The 20,695-nt window shown below is 41.0% G+C and overlaps 1 protein-coding gene across 1 annotated transcript in view; it reads left to right on the top strand.

The window, feature by feature from the left end:
- CLMP (CXADR like cell adhesion molecule) overlaps positions 1-20,311 on the top strand; it is a 121,175-nt gene extending 100,864 nt beyond the window's left edge. The window contains exons 2-7 of the mRNA XM_089681629.1: positions 7,857-8,011; positions 11,278-11,473; positions 13,866-14,033; positions 14,163-14,279; positions 17,482-17,623; positions 19,628-20,311. Of these exons, the coding sequence (XP_089537755.1) occupies positions 7,857-8,011; positions 11,278-11,473; positions 13,866-14,033; positions 14,163-14,279; positions 17,482-17,623; positions 19,628-19,817 (968 nt within the window). The 3' untranslated portion in view covers positions 19,818-20,311. The remainder of the gene's footprint in view (positions 1-7,856; positions 8,012-11,277; positions 11,474-13,865; positions 14,034-14,162; positions 14,280-17,481; positions 17,624-19,627) is intronic.
- Positions 20,312-20,695: the final 384 nt, after the last annotated feature.

The raw sequence follows: 20,695 nt of genomic DNA, 5'->3' as shown, positions 1-20,695 counted from the left end.
CTGAGCAGTTAAATAGCCGGTGGATTGCTTTTACAGGTGGCAGAAGGGGGTCACCAATACCCCACCTTCCCGGTTACCCTCTGATGCCTCTCTGGGCTCTCCTGTCTCACCAGGGAGCCCAGGACTGAAGTCAGCAGTCCCGCAGGCTTACCATAGAGATGATCAAGGAGCAGAATGTCCCTAATCATATCTATGGACTAAGAAACTGGAAGCAACACAGATTTTGTCACTTCCGGTTTCGATCCTGTGTTTACTGACTGTTTACAGGCCAGTGAAGCAGCCGATCTGACTGATCTGTGTCTGGTCGGCTGCTTTGGAGGACAGAGGAGAGATCTGGGGTCTAATCTTTATCCTCCGTAGAGAGGACCTGTCACAGCCCATGCTTTCACAAGGGAAGTTGTTTATCCCTTGTGATAGCAATAAATTTGAAAAAAATTAAAATAAAGAGGCAGTGTAAAGAAAAAAATGTAATAAAACAAAAAAATTTTAAGTGCCACATGTGCAAGGATGAACACATATGTGGGTAGCGCACACATATGTAAATGGTGATCGCACTACACGTAGGGTATTGCCGCAAATGTTATAGTGAGAGCAATAATTCTAGCACCAGACGTCCTGTGTAACTCTAAACTGGTAACCTGTAAATGCTTTGAAAGTGTAGCCTTTGGAGATTTTTAAGTACTGTAGTTTGTTGCCATTCCATGAGCATACGCAATTTTAAAGAGTGACATGTTTGAGTATCTATTTACTCAGCGCAACATCATCTTTTATAGTTAACCAAACAATTGGGTATTATATTGTGTTTTTGTGCATTAAAATTCATTAAAGTGTATTTTTTCCAAAAACAAATTGCGTTTAAAAAAATCGCTGCACAAATACTGTGACATAAAAAATTGCAACAACCACCATTTTATTACCTAGGGCCTATGCCTAAAAATATATAATGTTTGGAGGTTCTAAGTAATGCTATAGCAAAAACATGCTGAGTTTTACATATAGGAGATGAATGCTAGAATTGACCCTGCAGGCAAGTGGTTACACTAGGTTTCTTATTTTTCGCCTGCAGGTAAATGAAAGTAATCTAACAGATCCCTCCATCCACAAAAATAGCATGGATGGATGAATCCCCTCTGACAGGGTATTATATTCTAACAGCCACCACCATCACCATGTGACAGAATTACCTGCTCAGTTCCTGTTGCTGACTGCATGAAGATACTGTTTGGCCAATCATTTTCATCGAGGATTCTTCAACAAAAGTCAAATGAGTAATCAACATTTCATAAGCAGGCAGGGCCATGTGTTGTTAGTTACTCACAAAAGTACATGAATATAAGCACATCATATGAGACCGCTCTGTCCAATTTGTACTGTGTTTCTGAATGGTGATGAGAATGATGGACATCCAGAATGGCTCTGAGGAAGAGGCTAGTCCTAGTCACGTGTCAGCAATTTTGGATGTCCATCATTCTCATCACCATTCAGAAACGCAGTGCGAATTGGACAGCACGGTCTTACATGATGTGCTTATATTCATGTACTTTTGTGAGTAGAACACCTTCTTTTAAATTTAATAAACATATTTTTAAAAGGTAATGAACAAGGCTGGTGTGCCCTCTGTTTTGTTTTTCTCTATTAGTACTTTTTGACTCCCCGGTTCTTTGAGGGCAGCAAGGCATGCATATTCCAAGACATTCGTTGTGTGATCCCTTGACATAGAGTCCATCCCTAAGCGCAGGAGTATTTGGGTTTTCCACTTTCACTTCCATGTACTGTTAGTATTTCATCTGATTTAGAGAAATCAGTTTAAATTCGTACAATGTATGGCCAGCTTAATTCCAAAGCCTTGTTTACATAAGCGTACATAAGTGTACGCACGTGCGAGGGTCATGCATGAGGATGCACAGGTGTTCTGTGCATCCCCATGCAGGCAGTCCCATCAATGCCAATTGGGATGCAGTGACTGCACAGACAAAGCTGCTGCTGCTACTTAATTGATATCTGTGTGGTTTTGGGTTCCTGAATGTAAACACAGTGCTCACACAAGTGTACGCTAAAGGACGCCCATATGAATGAAGTCTTATTCTGACACTAACCTAGATCAAGCCCTGATCTAAGTATCACCTTTATTTTTATTTTTTTTCAGAAGACTTATTAAGTTAATACAGACTTCTCCTCTAGTGAGGAAAAAATGCAATGTATCACATAGGAGAAACAGTACAGTGATGGGTTCTAACACTAGTCATTCTTGTGACTGACTATCAAAGTGAGTTACACCGTGGCACCCTAGTTGAGAAAGGTTGCTACATAGTACAGATGACACATAGGATTTCAAGTAAAAGGTTGAAATAATTGAATTATTACTGCTAATAAAAAGCTATGCCATATATATACACACACACATACACACAGTGCTCAGCATAAATGAGTACACCCCTTTTAAAAAGTAAGATTGTATTCAATTTCTCAATGAACACAAGAACAATCTCCAAAATTTTGGACTAAGTTTTCTAGAACATTTTTCTAGCTCATTACATGAAAATAAAGTTAATAATATAACTCAGATTACAAAATCTTCAGTTTTACTCAAATTAGTTGATGCAAAAAAGAATCCACCCCACAACAAGAACTAGTCCATCTAGCATTTTGTATGACCTCCATGATTTTTAAGGACAGCACCAAGTCTTCTAGACATGGACGAGCATGTTGGTGACGTATTGCAACATCGATCTTTTTCCATTCTTCAAGAACGAACTCTTTTAGATCCTGGATGCTGGATGGACAGTGGTGCTCAACCTGTCTCTTCAGAATTCCCCATAGGTGTTCCGTTGGGTTCAGATCAGGAGACATACTTGGCCACTGAATCACTTTCACCCTGCTCTTCGGAAATGCAACAGTGGCCTTAGATGTGTGTTTTAGATCATTGTCATATTGGAAAAGTGCACAACGACCGAGGGCACAGAGTGATGGGAGCATCTTCTCTTTCAATGTAGAGCAGTACATCTGTGAATTCATGATACCATCAATTAAATGCAGCTCCCTGACACCAGCAGCACTCATGCAGCCCCACAGAAGGACCCTGCTTCCACCATGTTTCACTGTAGGAACCATACATTTTTCTTTATACTCCTCATCTTTACAACGCCATCCAGTTTTGAAGCCATCAGTTCCACAAACATTTATCTTGGTCTCATCACTCCAGAGTACAGAGTCCCAGTAGTCTTCTTTTTCACCATGGGTCCTTGCAAATTCTAGGTGGGCTTTTTTGTGCATGGGCTTTAAGAGAGACTTCTTTCGTAGACAACATCCATGAATGCCATTCCTCTGCAGTGTACACCGTATTGTGTCACGGAAAACAATTACCCCAGTTTAGCTTTCTACTTTAGCTAACTACAGTGAACTTGTATGGCGATTTCAACCCTTCTCATTAGAAGATGCTCCTGTTGAGGTGTTAACTTCCGCGGACGGCCTGGACGTCTCTGTGAGATGGTTGCAGTTCCATCTTTGTTAAATTTTTGTATCACTTTTGCTACAGTATTCTGACTGATAAGTAAAGCTTTGATGATCATCTTGTAGCCTTCACCTTTCTTGTGTAAAGAAATTCATTTCTTTCTCAGGCCTTGTGACATTTCTCTTCCATGTGGTGCCACTGCTGACAGCATTAAATGGGAAGGAGTTTTCTTTGTTAACCACTTAGTGACCGCCCTATAGCAAATATACTGCTACAGGGCAGCACCTGTGCATAAAACCATGTATATATACGTGATTTTGCATTTCCGGGTAGGGACCGCACGCGAGCTGCACGTGCGCCCTACCCGCACCACCATTTGTGGCCACGGATGTCAATCACCAGGTCCTGGACGGTAATTACCCACTGGCGCCCGGTGATTACTGAGCATCTCTAACGGTGAGGAAGATTGTTTTGTTTACAATCTTCCTCCCTGTCAGATTGAGAACACTGCTCGGGATGGCTTTGCACAGTACAGCCATCCCGATCAATGTGCTTACACTGAAGAACACACCCCCGCCCACTAGTAAAAGACACACAGCACACAGTTAACCCTTTGATCGCCCCTCACATTTACCCTTTCCTGCCCAGTGCCATTAGTACTGATTACTGTATTGGTGTCACTGGAGATGTCAGTGACACCAAGCTAGTTCCCCCCCCCCCCCCGTCCCAATGTCCGTCGCAGTCCCACTAAAAGTTGCTGATCTCCGCCATTACTAGTAAAAAAAAAATACCATTATCCATACCGCCAAAAAAATCTGATTCAAAGAAAAAAAAGGTCTTTATTTAATTTGTAAATAACTTTGCTATGTTTTTTCAAAGAAACAAAGTATTACTGTCATTATACACAAAGAAATTATAGAATACAATGCGTGCTTTTTACCCACAGGAACACTTTCATGCTTTAAATTTAACACCGATCAAACAAGAAAAAAACAATTTTCTTTATTTGTTACAGCTTTTGGCTACACATTGCATATAAAATAAATATTTTTTTTCAAGATAAGATTGCTACAAGAAAGCTTTTAGGCATTACTTTGTTATCTTAGGTAATAACAAAGTTATTGCCAAATCAATAGGCCAAAAGCTGAAATTAAAAGTGCAATTTTTTTATTTTTATGACCATTTCACACTTATTTTAGGTTCGGTTAATCTTAGATGTTTTAGGTGCCCATGTAGAGCGTGTTTTTCTGAACACTGTACCACAGATTCAAGAGGTAGAACATTTCCTAACACATTGCACCAAATTGCAGGTATACGAAATTACCTTTAGGGTTCAGGTAAGGGAAGGACTATGCGTGAGAGTCAAAAGGAATAGCAATTTTTACTTTTTTATTGCACCTGTTCTTTGCATCAAAAACACCATGACAAATCCACCAGCTATCAGATTATTTAAGCCTCAGGAAAACATCCTGCTGCATTTATTAGGTGACAACCCAATCCTTATTTAAAATGCCCAAATCTAATCTAAGATGCAGTGTAGCTAAAGGAAAGCCAGACTATGCCAGTAATATGAACAAGATAAGCGAAAGCCAAAAGTCAAATGGGTGGCATGGCAACATTACTTCAGCTTTTTGTTTTTTTTGTGCTGCAGGAGAATTGAATGCTGTAATTAAATCAGTTTTCATTGTAAACTATATAGGTGCCACTCTAGGGTGGTCCCAATTTTCCCACAAAAGGTGGGTGCACATGGCGCTTGTAACTCATGATACATGGATGCAGAGAAATGGATGTCTGCACTCCCATAGAAATGAGTAGCTACAGTGAATACTCATAGGATGGTCTATTGAGTTCCAAGCAGCCATCTAACTCCAATACACCCCTCTAAAATGAGGGGAGGAGGGGGGAGATGAGGAGTCACTTCAATTCAGTTACCATTACTTGAGAGAAAAATGTTATACACAAAACCAATTGTCCTAAAAGGTAAAGCTCAACTTCACCCTTCTTCCCCGCAAATGCTCCCCTCTAATTGCATGTTTTTTGTTTTTTTTTTTGCTAAATATACTTACCTTTTCTTAAGGCTTTAGGTAGGTCATGTGATGTATGAGGACCTCTTCACCATTTCTTTGGTGCTGTGTAATCCTTGAAGCAGTTTTAAACCCAAAAAGCAAACATTATTTTGCAGCATACCAATTCTTACATGTGATGGCTGCATTAGATTCCTTTTTTTTTTTTGCTTACTTTCTTCTATTTTCTTCTGGTGATTCAGCCAGCAACTCTATTGTTTTTCGGAAGTTCAAGCTCTCCAGCAGAATATATCAGTTTACATGGATGAGACTATCCATTTACCACTGCAGGGGTGATTAAAATGATCAGTTTTTTTAAATGTATGTAAAAACTATCCCAAAAGGAAAAAAACGTTTGCTGTAAATGATTATAAAGTGTCAGCTGGAGTTTGGCTTCAATTTGTTATTTGTATTCAAATCTGCTAGTACATTTAACACTCCCATCCCCCCAGACCAGGGGCGGACTGACCAATTGGAAACTTGGGCACTACCCGAGGGCCGGGGTCAGTAGAGGGCCCCATGAGATGCCCCTGTTACCTTTTTCATAGGCTTTTTTGAGTTTGGGCAAGGACACAGGGGCCCCATGATCCCCTATTACCCGGGGGCCCCATGAGTTGTCAGTCCACCCCTGTCCCAGACTGACAATGCTGCTGTCTGTTTTGTCCTTTGCTCATTCCTCCAAAGTGGTGTCTCATTAATACAGGAGGGGTATTACTGGCCAGATCACCAGGTGAAGTAAGAGGGGAAAAAAAAACAAAGAAAATAAGACTGATGAAGCCACCACATCTACTGCAATATATATATATATATATTTTATTTATTTCAGGTACTTATATAGCGCCATCAATTTACGCTGTGCTTTACATATATATTGTACATTCACATCAGTCCCTAACCCTCAAGGGGCGTACAATCTAAGGTATATATATATATATTTATAATACTGCTCTGATGAGCTTTGCTGACGTGATAACATTAGCTCCATTCCCCTAGGAAACACCCTGCACTCACAAGCGGTAGGAACAGCGGCTTAGGCTGCAAACAGCAGAGCAAGAGGCGAGTATTGGAGCCAGAGCTGCTCGGTTTTATAGACGGCTGGGACATCAATTCATCATTACATTACATTTCAAACGTGGAGTTGGATCTTAAAAAGAGCTTATGAAGAGTAGGAATATGAAAGCCACAATCGCCTATTTAATTTAAAAGGTGCATGCTCTAGAGCAGGGGTCTCCAAATTTTCTAAGCAAAGGGCCAGTCTATTGTCCTTCAGACTTTAGGGGGGGCGGACTGTAGCCGGTGGGAGTGGAAAAGCCTTATCATCAGTTTTAATAGGAGGTGTAGTACCCCATTGTTGAAATCAGTGAGAAGAATAGTGCTCCATTGTAGATATCAATTAGAAGTATAATACCCCATTGGTGCTGTCAGTAATGGTGCTCCGTTACAAGTGACAGTTGGTGAAATAGTGCCCAAAGGGCCAGATAAAGGCAAGCAAAGGGCCACATCTGGCCCCTGGGCTGCAGTTTGGAGACCACTGCTCTAGAGTTATCATCTTGACAGTGACTGCTCTGGCTAGTAAAGCACCTAGTCAGTATGCAGAAGAACACTTCAGACTTACTTGTTAAGAACTCACAAAGCCATGATCTCTATGAAAGCCCTTTAAGAACCACTGAGCAATGGCAGGAGCAATATTTTTATTCTTTGTTGTTTCCTATAATATAAATATTACATAAGCTTTAAGAAGGAACATTTTGTACTTTATACAGTTGCAAAACCAAAGGCCAGTGAGGATGAAGGTCAATAAAGTGAAACTGTATACAGTATTTGTGTACAAAAACAACCAAAGAAACACGTTAGTCCAAACTAAACTTTGATATTTTCTGAGAACTTTGGAAAGAGTTGACCTTATTCTGCAAGCTTGTTAATGCACAAAATATTAGTATACAAGTCATTCAAATACAAAGAGTTGTGCTTCAGGGGCGGACTGACAATTTGGAAACTCAGGCACTGCCCGAGGGCCCCGGGTCAGTAGGGGGCCCCATGAGATGCCCCTGGTACCTTTTTCATAGGTTTTTTTGAGTTTGGGCAAGGACACAGGGGCCCCATGAGTTGTCAGTCCGCCCCTGATTGTGCTAAATCTGCAACATTTCCATTAAGCTCACTCTCAGAAAACGGAAACATTTCAGGCATTCTGCTGGATGTGATGGCAAGCCAGCCAGACAAGAAATGTAGATCTTTAGCACCCTCTAGTGGTCACAATCTTAACTGCATGCTATTCTATGAAATCATGTATGAAGCATGTCCATTGATATAAAACTATTTTCTTTTTTTCTATTCCTTCACAGGTCTCTGCTGTTTCATTGGTGTACTAGCACAGACAGAGATTCGAAGTGTATCTGAGGAAAACGTGACCCTGCCGTGTCAGCACAGATTGGGATTGGTGGGAAACAACTTGGACATTGAGTGGCTTTCAAATGCTTCTGACCACGGTCAAAAAGTGGTAATTTCACAATTCCTTATTAGTTGTTCCATGAAATCCTACACATGTAGAATCTGAAACAAGTTGAAACAAGCTGCAGAAAAGTAGCTGACAGGCAACAGGTTATCAAGCAACTTCCAACATCATAGGCTTTAAGAAGATCCCTGGGATGTTAGCAAATCATCCCTGACCCCCCCCCCCCCAACCCCAACTAATTGCTCCCAACTGGAGTGACTCCAAGAATAAGGAGAAAAAAAAAGACAAAAAGACAGGGGACATGGGAGAGTTCCTTATAGTGTAGTGGTTTAACAGATGGTTGGATGACATGTAAGAAGAGAAGGTAAAATGTAATGTTTACTGATATACACTATACTACCAAAAGTATTGGCCACGCCCTCCAAATCATGTGATTCAGGTGTTCCAATCCCCTCCATGGACACAGGTGTATAAAATCATCCCCTAGGCATGCAGACGGCTTCTACAAACATTGGTGAAAGAATGGGTCGCTTTCAGGAGCTCAGTGACTCCAAGCGTGGTCCCGTGATAGGTTGTCACCTGTGCAATAAGTCCATCCATGACATTTCCTGGCTACTAAATATTCCACGCTCAACTGTTAGTGGGATTATAACAAAGTGGAAGCAACTGGGAGCAACAGCCACTCAGCCACCAAGTGGTAGGCCACGTCACATGACAGGGCGGGGTCAGCGCATGCTGAAGCACACAGTGCGCAGAAGTCACCAACTGTCTGCAGAGTCCATAGCTAAAGACCTCCAAACTTGGTGTGGCCTTCAGATTAGCACAGCAACAGTGTGTAGAGAGCTTCATGGAATGGGTTTCCATGGCTGAGCAGCTGCATCCAAGTTCTATGTAAAGCACGCCGCCACTGGACTCTAGAGCAGTGGAGACATGTTCTCTGGAGTGACCAATCAGGTTTCTCTGTCTGGCAATCCAATGGACATGTCTGGGTTTCGTGGTTGCCAGGAGAACGGTACTTGCCTGACTTCATTGTGCCAAGTGTAAAGTTTGGTGGAGGGGAATTTGGTGCAGGGGGGATTATGGTTGTTTTTCAGGGGTTGGGCTTGGCCCCTTCAGGGGGGAGGGGGGTTTAGAGTCCCCTGTCATGCAGGATTGTCATGTCTCCGATGGCTTATAACTGTTTATGATGCATAATAAAATTCCTTTGCGGTTAACCTTTTAGGTGTGCAGCCTTTTTTCTTACTCTCTTATATTGTCCCCCCTGCACTTCCACTTCTGTCAGATAATCCACCACTTTGCCCAGAAATTTGTTGCAATTACAAATGTTTAGGCATTCTCATGTTTATTTCTTTTGTTTGTTATTGGTGTGACACAAAAAATTGGAGAAACAAAAAGCCAAATCTGACACGCCCACTGCTTCCCTCTCCCTATGACATAAGTACAGGGAGAAGTTCCCCGTACCAGCTGTCACTTTTCAAAAACAGTGCAGCTGAGCAGGACTCCACCCACACAGCCATGTCATTCATTCACAGTCCTTTGTGAATGAATGGACTACAGGTCCCGACAGCCTTAGCGGCTTTCAGCTTGTAGTCCTCAATGACCTACCACGGTGCTGTGGAGCACTGTGGTATTCATTGATTCTTCCTGTTAGAAGTATTGGCTTTCTCTTACGGGATGTACGAGCCATAGACACATTGACGGTCTGCAGGAGACCTGCATGGCATCAACAATCTGCTGATTGCTTGTGCAATGCTTTAGAGCAGTGGTCTCCAAACTGCGGCTCGGGGGCCGGATGTGGCCCTTTGCTTGAGTTTATCTGGCCCTTGGGTCACTGTTCCACCAACTGTCACCAATGGTGGAGCACCATTACCCCTACTGACACCATCAATAGGTCATTATATTTCTCACTGATAACAATGGGAAACTATTCCTCCCTCTAAAACAAATGATGGGGCACTGATGTTGGGTATTTTAGCTCCCACTGGCTACAGTCTGGCCCACCTAAAGTGTGAAGGACAGTACGCTGTCCTTTGCTAGAAAGTTTGGAGACCCTGCTTTAGAGGCTCCTAACACAAAAAATAATATTTTTTTACCTGCAAAAAAAAATGTGCATTTATTATTTTTTGTGTAAAGGTGAACTTGTCCTTAAACTCACCTGTATCAATTAACAAGCGCTGACAATCTACAGAAATCACACCAGCAACCAGTTAAAATGGTGAAATTTTTAATTAACCTTTCTGTTGTGTGTCTCTGTGGACCACATGGAACATGGAGAAGAGAAAGAACAGCAAAGAATTGACTGAGGATTGGAGAACAAATATTGGGTAAAATCATGGACAATCTCCAGGTTATAAGTCCATCTCCAGAGATATTAATGTTCCTATGGTCACTGTGCACAACATTGTCAAGAAGTTTACAGCCCATGGCACTGTAGCTAATCTCCCTGAACGTGGACGAAACAGAAGAATTGTTCAAATGGTGGATAAAGAACCTTGATCAACGTCCAGACAAATTCAAGCTGACCATCAGGCACAGGGTACAATTGTACCTACTGTCAAACATGGTGGAGATTCACTGATGTTTTGGGGTGGCTTTGCCGTTTCAGGCACTAAATGGCTTGACCATGTACATGGTATTATGAAATCTAAAGACTACCAAAGAATTCTGGGGTGCAGTGTATGGTACAGAATCAGAAAGTTGAGTCTCCGTCAGAGGTCATGGGTCTTTATAATGACCCAAATCACATGTCAAAAAGCACCCAGAAATGGTTTCACACAAAGCGCTGGAGAGTACTGAACTGGCCAGAAATGAGTCCAGATCTCAATCCCATAGAGCACCTGTGGAGAGATCTCAAAACAGCAGTTGGGAAAAGTAATCCCTTTCAATTCGAGAGACCTGCAGCAGTTGGCGAAAGAAGGGTCCAGTCCATTTTAGGAGTTTTGTGTGGAATGTGTCAGATTTGGCTTTTTGTTTCGCCACTTTTTTTTGTCATACCAATACAAACAAAAGAAATAAACATGAGAATGCCTAAACAATTGTAATTGCAACAATTTTCTGGGTGCAGTGGTGCATTAGCTGACAGAGTGGTGCCAATATTTTTGGCCATGACTGTATAACCACCTTCTAAAACTTAAGATGATGGAAGTATCTGCTTTCTATAATTAGAAACACACAACAAGCTGCAAAAGTATAGGGCATAGAGACTTGAACTTAATTGTTGAAACACTTGGGTTCCAAAAGACATCAATAAGTGTTTGTAGAAAATGCCTAACACACAGGAGAGAATATAACTAGTGTAATGTACTTCACAGATCCTCAGTTACAGTGGAGGACAAGTCTATGAAAATGAAGACCTGAAAGGCCGTTACAGTTTCAGTTCCAACTTCTTAGCTGGGGATGCTGCCATATTTATCAGATCTCTGGAGCCCAGTGATGCCGGCCTGTACACCTGCAAAGTGAAAAACGCTGGCCAGTATGAATGGAGCTATATCAGACTGAAGATTCTAGGTGAGCATTTGGAAAATGAAATTAATAGCTCAAATGTGTCCTTTTGACATGAATTACAACACCTGTTCATCTGTTCCATCAACTTTCATTTACAACTGCCTATTTTCCTCTGGCCTATTACTACCATTCTTAATTAACTGGCTGACCTCATTGCCTTGCTTTTTTGACCAATAGAGTAACTAGATGTTTAAGCTTTGAACGTAAGAATTCTAAAACACTTAAGGTTTTAAAAGATACAGTAAGTGCACACAAAAATATTTAGAACTCAGAAGCCAATCAGCTTGAGCTGAGGGCTGTAAATGTGTATTTACAACGAGGGCATTAAAAGTAAATAAAATATTGGAAGCCACCTATTCGTTCTTTCACAGAGTTGGCTGCCTGGCCCCTAACTATCAAAATGTTACTCAAACTAATGCCTACTATATATTAACAAGTTAAAAAAAATCCCCAGATGTGTCATGTACATATACTTCAAGGAACAAGGGTGCGTATACCCACGCACCATAAGCCACCAGGAGAACCAATGACCTAACTTTTATTAGGATATTTGTAGATAGTTGGAATGCCATGTGTCCTATTTTTTATTTATTTATTTCAGGTACTTATATAGCGCTGTCAATGTACGCAGTGCTTTACATATATATTGTACATTCACATCAGTCCCTAACCCTCAAGGGGTGTACAATCTAAGGTCCCTAACTCACATTCATACATACACATACTAGGGACAATTGAGACAGGATCCAATTAACCTACCAGCATGTCTTTGGAGTGTGGGAGGAAACTGCAGTACCTGGAGGAAACCCATGCAGTCACAGGGAGAACATGCAAACTCCAGGCAGGTGGTGCCGGGGCTGGGATTCGAACCAACGACCCTATTACTGCCAGGCGGAAGTGCTAACCATTTAGCCACTGTGCTACCCACATTATTACATACTATTAGGATGGAGACCAGAGAACACTCATCGCCCTCCAAAAATAGTTAGGAAACAAGGAGAAAGAGAACTATCTTTTACAATTTCCTCCTAACCACCTCTCAGGTGACCAGGGGAAGAAGTTAAAACTCACATTGAAGGATGGACAAATGTGATAGCCCTCTAATTGGGGAAAATATATCCCACATCTGGCAAGTTAAACAGTCCTTACAGTATACATTGGCTGTTAAGAATATATATAAAAAATACAGTTACCTTTCTGCAGTAATAACAAATACACTGGCCTTCGTAACTAATTTCCCCAACTCTATAAAGCTATAAAAGCCAAATTCTACAGTGATTAAAACTCGCTAAAAAAAATCTCTATTACTACCTGAAGGACATCTTAGCATAATCCATCTCCATTCTACAATATCATGTGTAGCCCCAGACAGAAAGTAAAAATGAAAAGGTGCAAAAGCGAACCCAACATGTTTCGCTCAAATAAAAGAGCTTCAACAGAAGTGAAATAAAATAAATCTAACTGTGCACCCAACAGAAATAGGAAATTTAAACAAAAGAGCACATGGCAAAACAAATGGCTGACAAAAGTGATCTTTATAGCGATAGTTTCATTTTCCAGTTGGGATGTACATGTGCCAGTAGATATTGTCCAATCAGCTTATGCCATTTCTCTTGGTGGGTTGGACCAGCGTTCAAAAATATTGAAACCTTCTAATTCGGATCTGTCCAATGCTGTTCAAATTATATTGAACATATAGCAATATTCCGGAAAAACTGCTAAATTTTTCGAAAAACACCCAGACCAACGAATATACGAAACAAATGACGAAGATACAAAATAAATTTCAAAAACAAAATTGGGTTAACATAATGAATATGACAAAACTAAATTCTTCAGTGAACGAATGCATTAGAAACAAAACTAAAATTTCCTGCGTGCACACGTCTACTCAGCAGCCGGTATGTTTTCAAAATGGATATTGCATAACCATTTTTTAAATGGGCTGGTATACATTTAATCTCTTGCCTTTCGAATGTCCTTGCTAGCCATATTAAACCTCTAGATCAGTGGTTCTCAACCTTCCTAATGCCGTGACCCTTTAATACAGTTCCTCATGTTGTGGTGACCCCCAACCATAAAATTATTTACCCAGTAATTATAATTCATGAGTGTCGTTTTACCTCCAATACTGCTGCTTTCAACACAGTAGCTGCTTTTAACAGAGTAGCTGCTTTCAACACAGTAGCTGCTTTCTACACAGTAGCTGCTCTTGTACGTGTTTTCTGATGGTCTTAGGTGACCCCTGTGAAAGGGTCGTTCGACCCCTAAAGGGGTCGCGACCCACAGGTTGAGAACCACTGCTCTAGACAAAAGAACGCACCATAGACACAACTGCTCAAAAAAGAATAGCTGAAGTTTCTCTGACTTTTAGGTATTTCTATTCCTTTTACAGTGAAGCCTTCTGAACCTGACTGTTGGGTTGAAGGGGATCAGATAGCAGGAAGAAATATCACTTTGCATTGCAATTCATTAGTTGGGACACAACCGATGGCCTATCGGTGGGAGCGGATAAAGCAAACGGGTGATATCGCAGTGGCCTTACCAAGTACTGCCCGCTTGGGTAAGATACCCTATTGAATAAATTCCTATCACTATTAATGCGCAAACTAAAATGTCACCCACTCTGCAAAGTTGTGTGCTTTTCACAAGTCATTCCCAACTTACAATATTTCTCTATATTTTCTTTTAGACACAGCCCAGCGACTAGTGCTGAAAAATTTGAGTGCGGCAGACAATGGCTCTTACCGCTGTGTTGTCAGTAATGAAGTTGGAAAAAGGATATGTAATATAAATTTGACAGTAAAATGTAAGTCGCAATATTAACAGAACTTGAAAGGGGATATCTTCCACATGGGGGGTGCATCATTTTTATTGTGCAGGCCAATTCATACAATGAATAATGGAAAGTAAAGCACAACCACGAGGCAGAACTGACTGCTCCCTTCTACATATACTGCTCAATTACAAATTATGCACAAAAATCAGGTCTTAAAATATACCAAAAACTTTAAAATTTGTATTTATATACACATCACAAACTGATCTATATGCATCCATATCTAAAAAAAAACCTATGCCAGTTTAGTATTAGATTTGGTTATCCAAATCAACAAAAGGCATGGTTTAACTGCAATTTATTTGGAGCATCTAGCACAGTTTGGCAGCAAACAATGCCTACTTGCTATGCATGAATTTATGAGGCTTGTGCTGGTCAAGAAATTACACTTGCCCAGCAAGGGTGGTCGGGGGAGGGTGTAAAAACAGGCAGCTGTGCCATGGGGGTATAAAACCCATTACAGGGTTAAATCAGGTGGTGAGGAGGAGATATAATGCCTCCTCACCGCTTGTCAAATGCCCTCTAACAAGACATCTAAGCTTGGATCACTATTAAGAGGGCACTGCAGGGCACCGCTAGTGTGAAAGAGCCCTAACCGAAATGCAAAGAAAGGACAAAGAAAATGTAAGCAAAATCTGGCACACCGGTACAATATAAGCAATGCACTGATATGGACTTTGTCAGGTTCTGAATTGAAGACTTAAAAAAAACACGCGTGACAAAAATGAGTATACTCCAATAAGGCCTCATTGTTTTTATTGTAAATAAAATAAATACACAGAGTCTGCTATAGAAGTTGCTTATTTTATTACATGTTTGACAGGGTTTCACACTGACATTGTCAAACAGCCATTTATATCATTTACAGGACATTTCTAAATGCATATAAATGTTGTAATGATTTTTCAATGGTGCCCTTCATACTGTGCGTTTACCTGCACTCAGGTGTGGTCAGTTTAGCTATGTTTAGAGAAAACAGTATTCTTTACATCCAGAATCTGATTAGACACTCTAAACACAAATAAATGCATGTAAATGAGCCTAAGTGCCCAGTCGCACCCTATTGCTTGAAATTAAAGCGGTCATATTGGTGCGATTCCGACTTGGTCAGAGTTGCACCGATTTTGAAAGTATTGCATGCACTATTTTAGGTGCAACTTGCATAGACATCTGTGTCTTGCAATGCACAGATGTCTTGCAAGTCACACCTGAAGTTGGAATGACATCTGCCTTTGAAATCGTGCAACTTCACTGGAAGTCGCATGATTTCAAGGTCATATTGGTGTGACTGAGGACTTAACGTGGCTAAAAGTAGGAACATCTGAACACAGGAAGAAGTGATCTAGGAGATGTTTAGCTCAGTAGTAGATGCAATGTTTGTGAGTCCATGTCACACGGGCATTATAGTTAAGGGCCTGGTAGATCACTTTTATTAAAAGGGAGAAGAGAAAACAAAGCCAAAGTCCATCCAGAATTCCCACGCGGGGTTTCAACTTCATTCAGCAAACAAATTAAAAATTCCAAGGCATCAGGCTCTCCGGTCAGCAGTACCTCTACTTGTATTGGTCTTCCAGACCACTTGCTATGTAGGCTCTCTCTCTGATATAGGTGACAACACCTTGCTCTTCAGGCCCACATGGCCACTTGACAGGGTTTTCCCAGTAACTCCAGCTTGCACCCACCAGAAACTTCTGGATTCTCTCAGCCCCTCTGGACTGACTGGCCTTGCAGCTTCTTCATTCCCCCAGACCCTCTCTTGGTCTCCCAGACTCTAGGAGCTGGCCAGACTTTACCACTTCTTGAGCCCAGAATCCCCCTCACACGGGTTATAGTCTCCATCAGGAACTCACAGCTGTCCTGACTGTTCTGTCTTCAAACAGCTACAGCTCCCACCAACTACTGCACTCACCAACCCATCGTTATAAGGGCTGTGTGCATCTGGGCACACTCCCTGCTGGTTGTCCACAACACCCAGACACTGGGTTGGAGATTCCATTCCGCCCAAGACTTTTAGGAATCTCCAAACTACAAAGCCCCATCTGGCAATACCAAGGTCTGGAAAAAGCTGTAAAAGACGTTTTCTCCACTCAAAACTATGCTTTTTAGCCCAGCAATCAGCAGACATGCAAACTCTGTGTCTTTTCCCCGGCCATTTCCATAGTGATAGAGCCTCGCACTGTCACAGAGGCATAAAAGTTGTTTATACTTATCAGATCTCTTCTCCTGCATTTATATAAGCTAAACACAGGAATACCGTCATTTGGTCCCTATGCATGGGTTCCGGTGTTTAGCCATGGGTGGAGGTCAGAGGTGTCCCATCCAGCCCCACTGCCATCAGCCTGTCAAATACATGAGAAGCTGAAAGCTACTGCAACTAGACAGAGATAGACGGTACACCTAGCTGTACCTACGTTTAGTGCAGTATACGCCTAGAGATGAATGCTCAGAACACACACGGCATGGCGGCTGGCACATGTCTATGTTTCAGGCATTTGTCCCTGAGACATACTGCCTTAAACGGAAATACTGCTAAGTCGGCAGGCCAGCCAGGTCCAACAAAAGCTGTCAGAATTTGATGGACTGCGGGACGTGGAGCTGGATACCTGTGGACACCTGTCCCATCTGCCTGTGGCTGAACGGCAGATCCCCATGCACAAGGGCTAAATGCCCAGTGTACAAAGCACCTTAGACAATCACAGCTCTGAGCAGTTCAAATCAATCAGTGGATTGCTTCAAAAAAGTACTGGATTGTTTCTTAGATACACAGAATATAACTGGATATAACATTTATAGGTAAAGCTGATCCAGGGAATATCCGATTGCCTCTCCAGGGATCAGGGAGGAATTTTTTTCCCAGCAGGAGCAAATTGGATCATGCTTTGCTGTTTTTTTTTTTTGCCATCCTCTGGATCAACTGTGGGTGTAGGATTATAACTTTTTTTTTCCTCTATGGTTGATCTGGATGGACTTTTGTCTTTTTTCAGCCAGACTAACTATGTAACCTGGAAAAGTATTTAGCTACATTGCTGATCTGATGACATTATTATAGTTAGGAAAACATGACAAGATGGGACTCATGAGGAGTATTTTGTTATTATCTAGAAATTAGTAGTGTCAAGCTCTTCACAAAAGAATTAAAACCTGCATGTTTTTCTTTTTATTTGCTGTACAGCTCCTCATAATGTGGCTTTTCTTGCCGGAACAGTCTGTGGAACTGTGGGTGGTGTGCTTCTCTTGTTTTTTATCTGCTGGATAGTTTTACGAAAAAAAGAGCTCAAGAAAAGGGAAGAAGATGAATTTCTTAACGAAATTAGGTAAATGACTTCATCCTTTCATCTAGTAAACATTAATCACCCCATCTACTAATCTAATTCTTTAACCACTTCAGCTCCAGAAGATTTTACCCTCTTCATGGCCAGGTCATTTGTTTGCTATTCAGCACTGAGTTACTTTGCAACACTATTTTATTTTTTGCGATATAAATTGAAGAAAGACAGAAAATGTAAAAAAAAATGTTTTTTTACTTTCTGCTATAAAACATATCCAATAAAAAAATTTTAAAAATAAAATTTCTAAATTTTGGCCAAATTGTATTCTGCTACATGTCTTTCATAAAAAAAAAAAAAAATCCCGATAAGTGTTTATTGATTGGTTTACATGAAAGTTATAGCACATACAAACTATGGTATATATACTGGAATTTCTTTTTATACTGCTAATAGCAGTGATCAGTGACTGCGGGAGTGCGGCAGGCACTAACTAAATGCCACTGATATCACCAGTGACATTAATACAGTAATCGGTGATAATACTATCAGGGGCGGACTGACAACTCATGGGGCCCCCAGGCAATAGGGGATCATGGGCCCCTGTGTCCTTGCCCAAACTCAAAAAAAGCCTATGAAAAGGGTACCAAGGGCATCTCATGGGGCCCCCTACTGACCCCGGGCCCTCAGGCAGTGCCCGAGTTTCCAAATGGTCAGTCCGTCCCTGAATACTATACACTGTCACTGTACTAATGACACAGGCTGGGAATGGGTTAACATCTAGGACGGTCAAGGGGTTAAATGTGTGCCTAACTATGTGTAATGTGTGTACAGTGTGCTGCTTTTACATTTCACATCCCTGCTTTGCAGATCACTCCCTCTGTACAGAGATCTGGGCTGTGATTGGACACAGCAGGTCCCATGAATCATTAGCTGGGACTTGCTGACAGGTTCCCGCTGTGTACAATCACAGCGGGCGCCAACAGGGAGGGGAAGCACATGTGCACATGCGTGCCCAATACCCAGACGTAGGCAGTGACATACCCGTACTCAAGTAAGCCATTTTCGTAGAGGCAGGGCATTACTTCCTCATGTCAGAGCTGCACACTGATAAATAGTGATCTGATGACTGGTAGGGTAAAAATCACGAAACAGCAGGAGAAGTGGAGAATATACATATCCATAGAAGGGGTGAAATAGGTGCAGGGAGGTCCTTGCACTGCAGATCCTCAGGTACAGCTTCTTCTCCTTCAAAGAGAACAACGATACCACAAAATCTAGCACAGTAGTGACACCACCAAAGCTCACGCGAAACCTTGGAAGACTAGCAGTGAAGGACAGCAGTGCCTTAAATGAGATCATACTGCAGATACACAGCTACGGGGCTACAAAAAACAGTGCCTAGGTACCAATAAATTAATTAATATTCGGCAACCCAAATTATAAATATTGCACACAATGTGTATGACCCAAATTTAGAATCCCAAAAAAAGTCACACTTTCACCCTTGAAAGTAAATATTATAAACCTTTTTCCTTATATATTCAGTCAATAAATATATCAAAATAAAGTCCCCAAAAAAATTAATTTAAGTCAAAAAAAATCTTTCAATCCTCTGTGTCCAACTTCAATATTTCCATAAATCCAGACCAGGTGAATACCTCGAAAAACTAAAACTAAAATAGTGTATTACCTCAATAAAATGAGTATATACTTTCACAAGCAAAAAAACAAAAACAGATTCAACTGTGAATAACACGTGAATCGTGCAATCACTTTGTGTACACTATTAAATAAACAAATAAATATGACAAACAGTGTACACTCCAAAACCAAAATAAATAAAAAACACTAAAATCAAAATAAGGAAAAAGGTTTATAATATAGTGCCTAGGTACCGCCAACTGACAGGCAGGAAGACTAAAAGGAAAAAGGTAAATTGTTCAGTGTACTGCTTAAGCACAATTATCATTTCTAGATGTTCCCTATAAGAGAGCAAATTTTCACTTTCTGTGTGCAGGTCCACAAATATTTTGTGAACTACTTTTTCAGGGAGGATGCTGAAGCTCCCAAAGCTCGGCTGATGAAACCTGGATCAAGCTCCTCAGGCTCCAGAAGCTCACGCTCAGGTTCTTCATCCACCCGCTCCACAACCAACAGTGCCTCTCGCAGCCAACGAACTCTTTCAACACAAGAAACTCCTCGCGGAGAATTAAGACATCACTGCCTGGAGCAGATATAGCGGGAAAAGTGCAGCAGAGATAAAATGAGACATGGAGTCTTAAAAAGAATGTATGTGTCTGATGACACAGGAATAAGAAGAGTGGGCCATCTGTAAGGATAAGAACTAAAAAAAAGGATGCCGGGTTACATGTACATCTTTTAAGCCACATCTTTATTTTATTTGATTTACTACATCACCAGTAGAGAATTTGCACCTTTTTCAGAAAACAAATATGGAGGTACAAAGAATTAAAAGGCAACATACCTGAGGAAAAGCAAAACAATTTATTCTTGTCAAACAGGTACAAAAAAAAAAAACTTAAAACTTTTTATGAAAGCTGCAAGGGAATGTGAACAAAAGCGGTACAACTTATTATGATTTGTGTTCTGAACAACACAAGGAAGGTAAAGTAACTAATCAATGAACTATGTAGCAATGTGAATTGTTTTTGTAAGGGAAACTTCTTAAAACTACTTTATGACAAAGGTACAAAAAATGTTTGGTGATCAGCATTTGTTCTATGAGAAGGAAGTTTTTTTTTTTTTTTCAAACTGTTTTTATTTTGTGCATTTCAGTGTTTTGTGAAGCCAAAACCTCTAGCAGCAGATTAGTCTGCAAAGAAGGACTTCAAGAAATTTGCTTGAAAAAAAGGGAACCGACAACTTACCAAAATTGCCATTTTATTGTTGTCTAGTGGCCACCAACGACATAGACTAATGTGCATCTGCCACCTACACACAATGGAGAAGTCTGTACTTGTAAGAACACAGCCCACAGGGTTATATCTGGTTCCTAGCAGTGAACAGGTTCCATTTTCATGAACAGACACACTGGGCTCCATTAAGTAAAGCAAACTGCATGCGGTATTTAGGTGACCTGACACATTTTTCACAAAT

Source organism: Staurois parvus, unplaced genomic scaffold, assembly GCF_062004578.1.
Source record: "Staurois parvus isolate SC_StPar_1 unplaced genomic scaffold, SC_StPar_1.0 ptg000274l, whole genome shotgun sequence".
Classification (NCBI taxonomy): domain Eukaryota; kingdom Metazoa; phylum Chordata; class Amphibia; order Anura; family Ranidae; genus Staurois; species Staurois parvus.
Note: the sequence above shows the minus strand (reverse complement) of the source record. Positions and strands in the feature narration are given on the sequence as shown.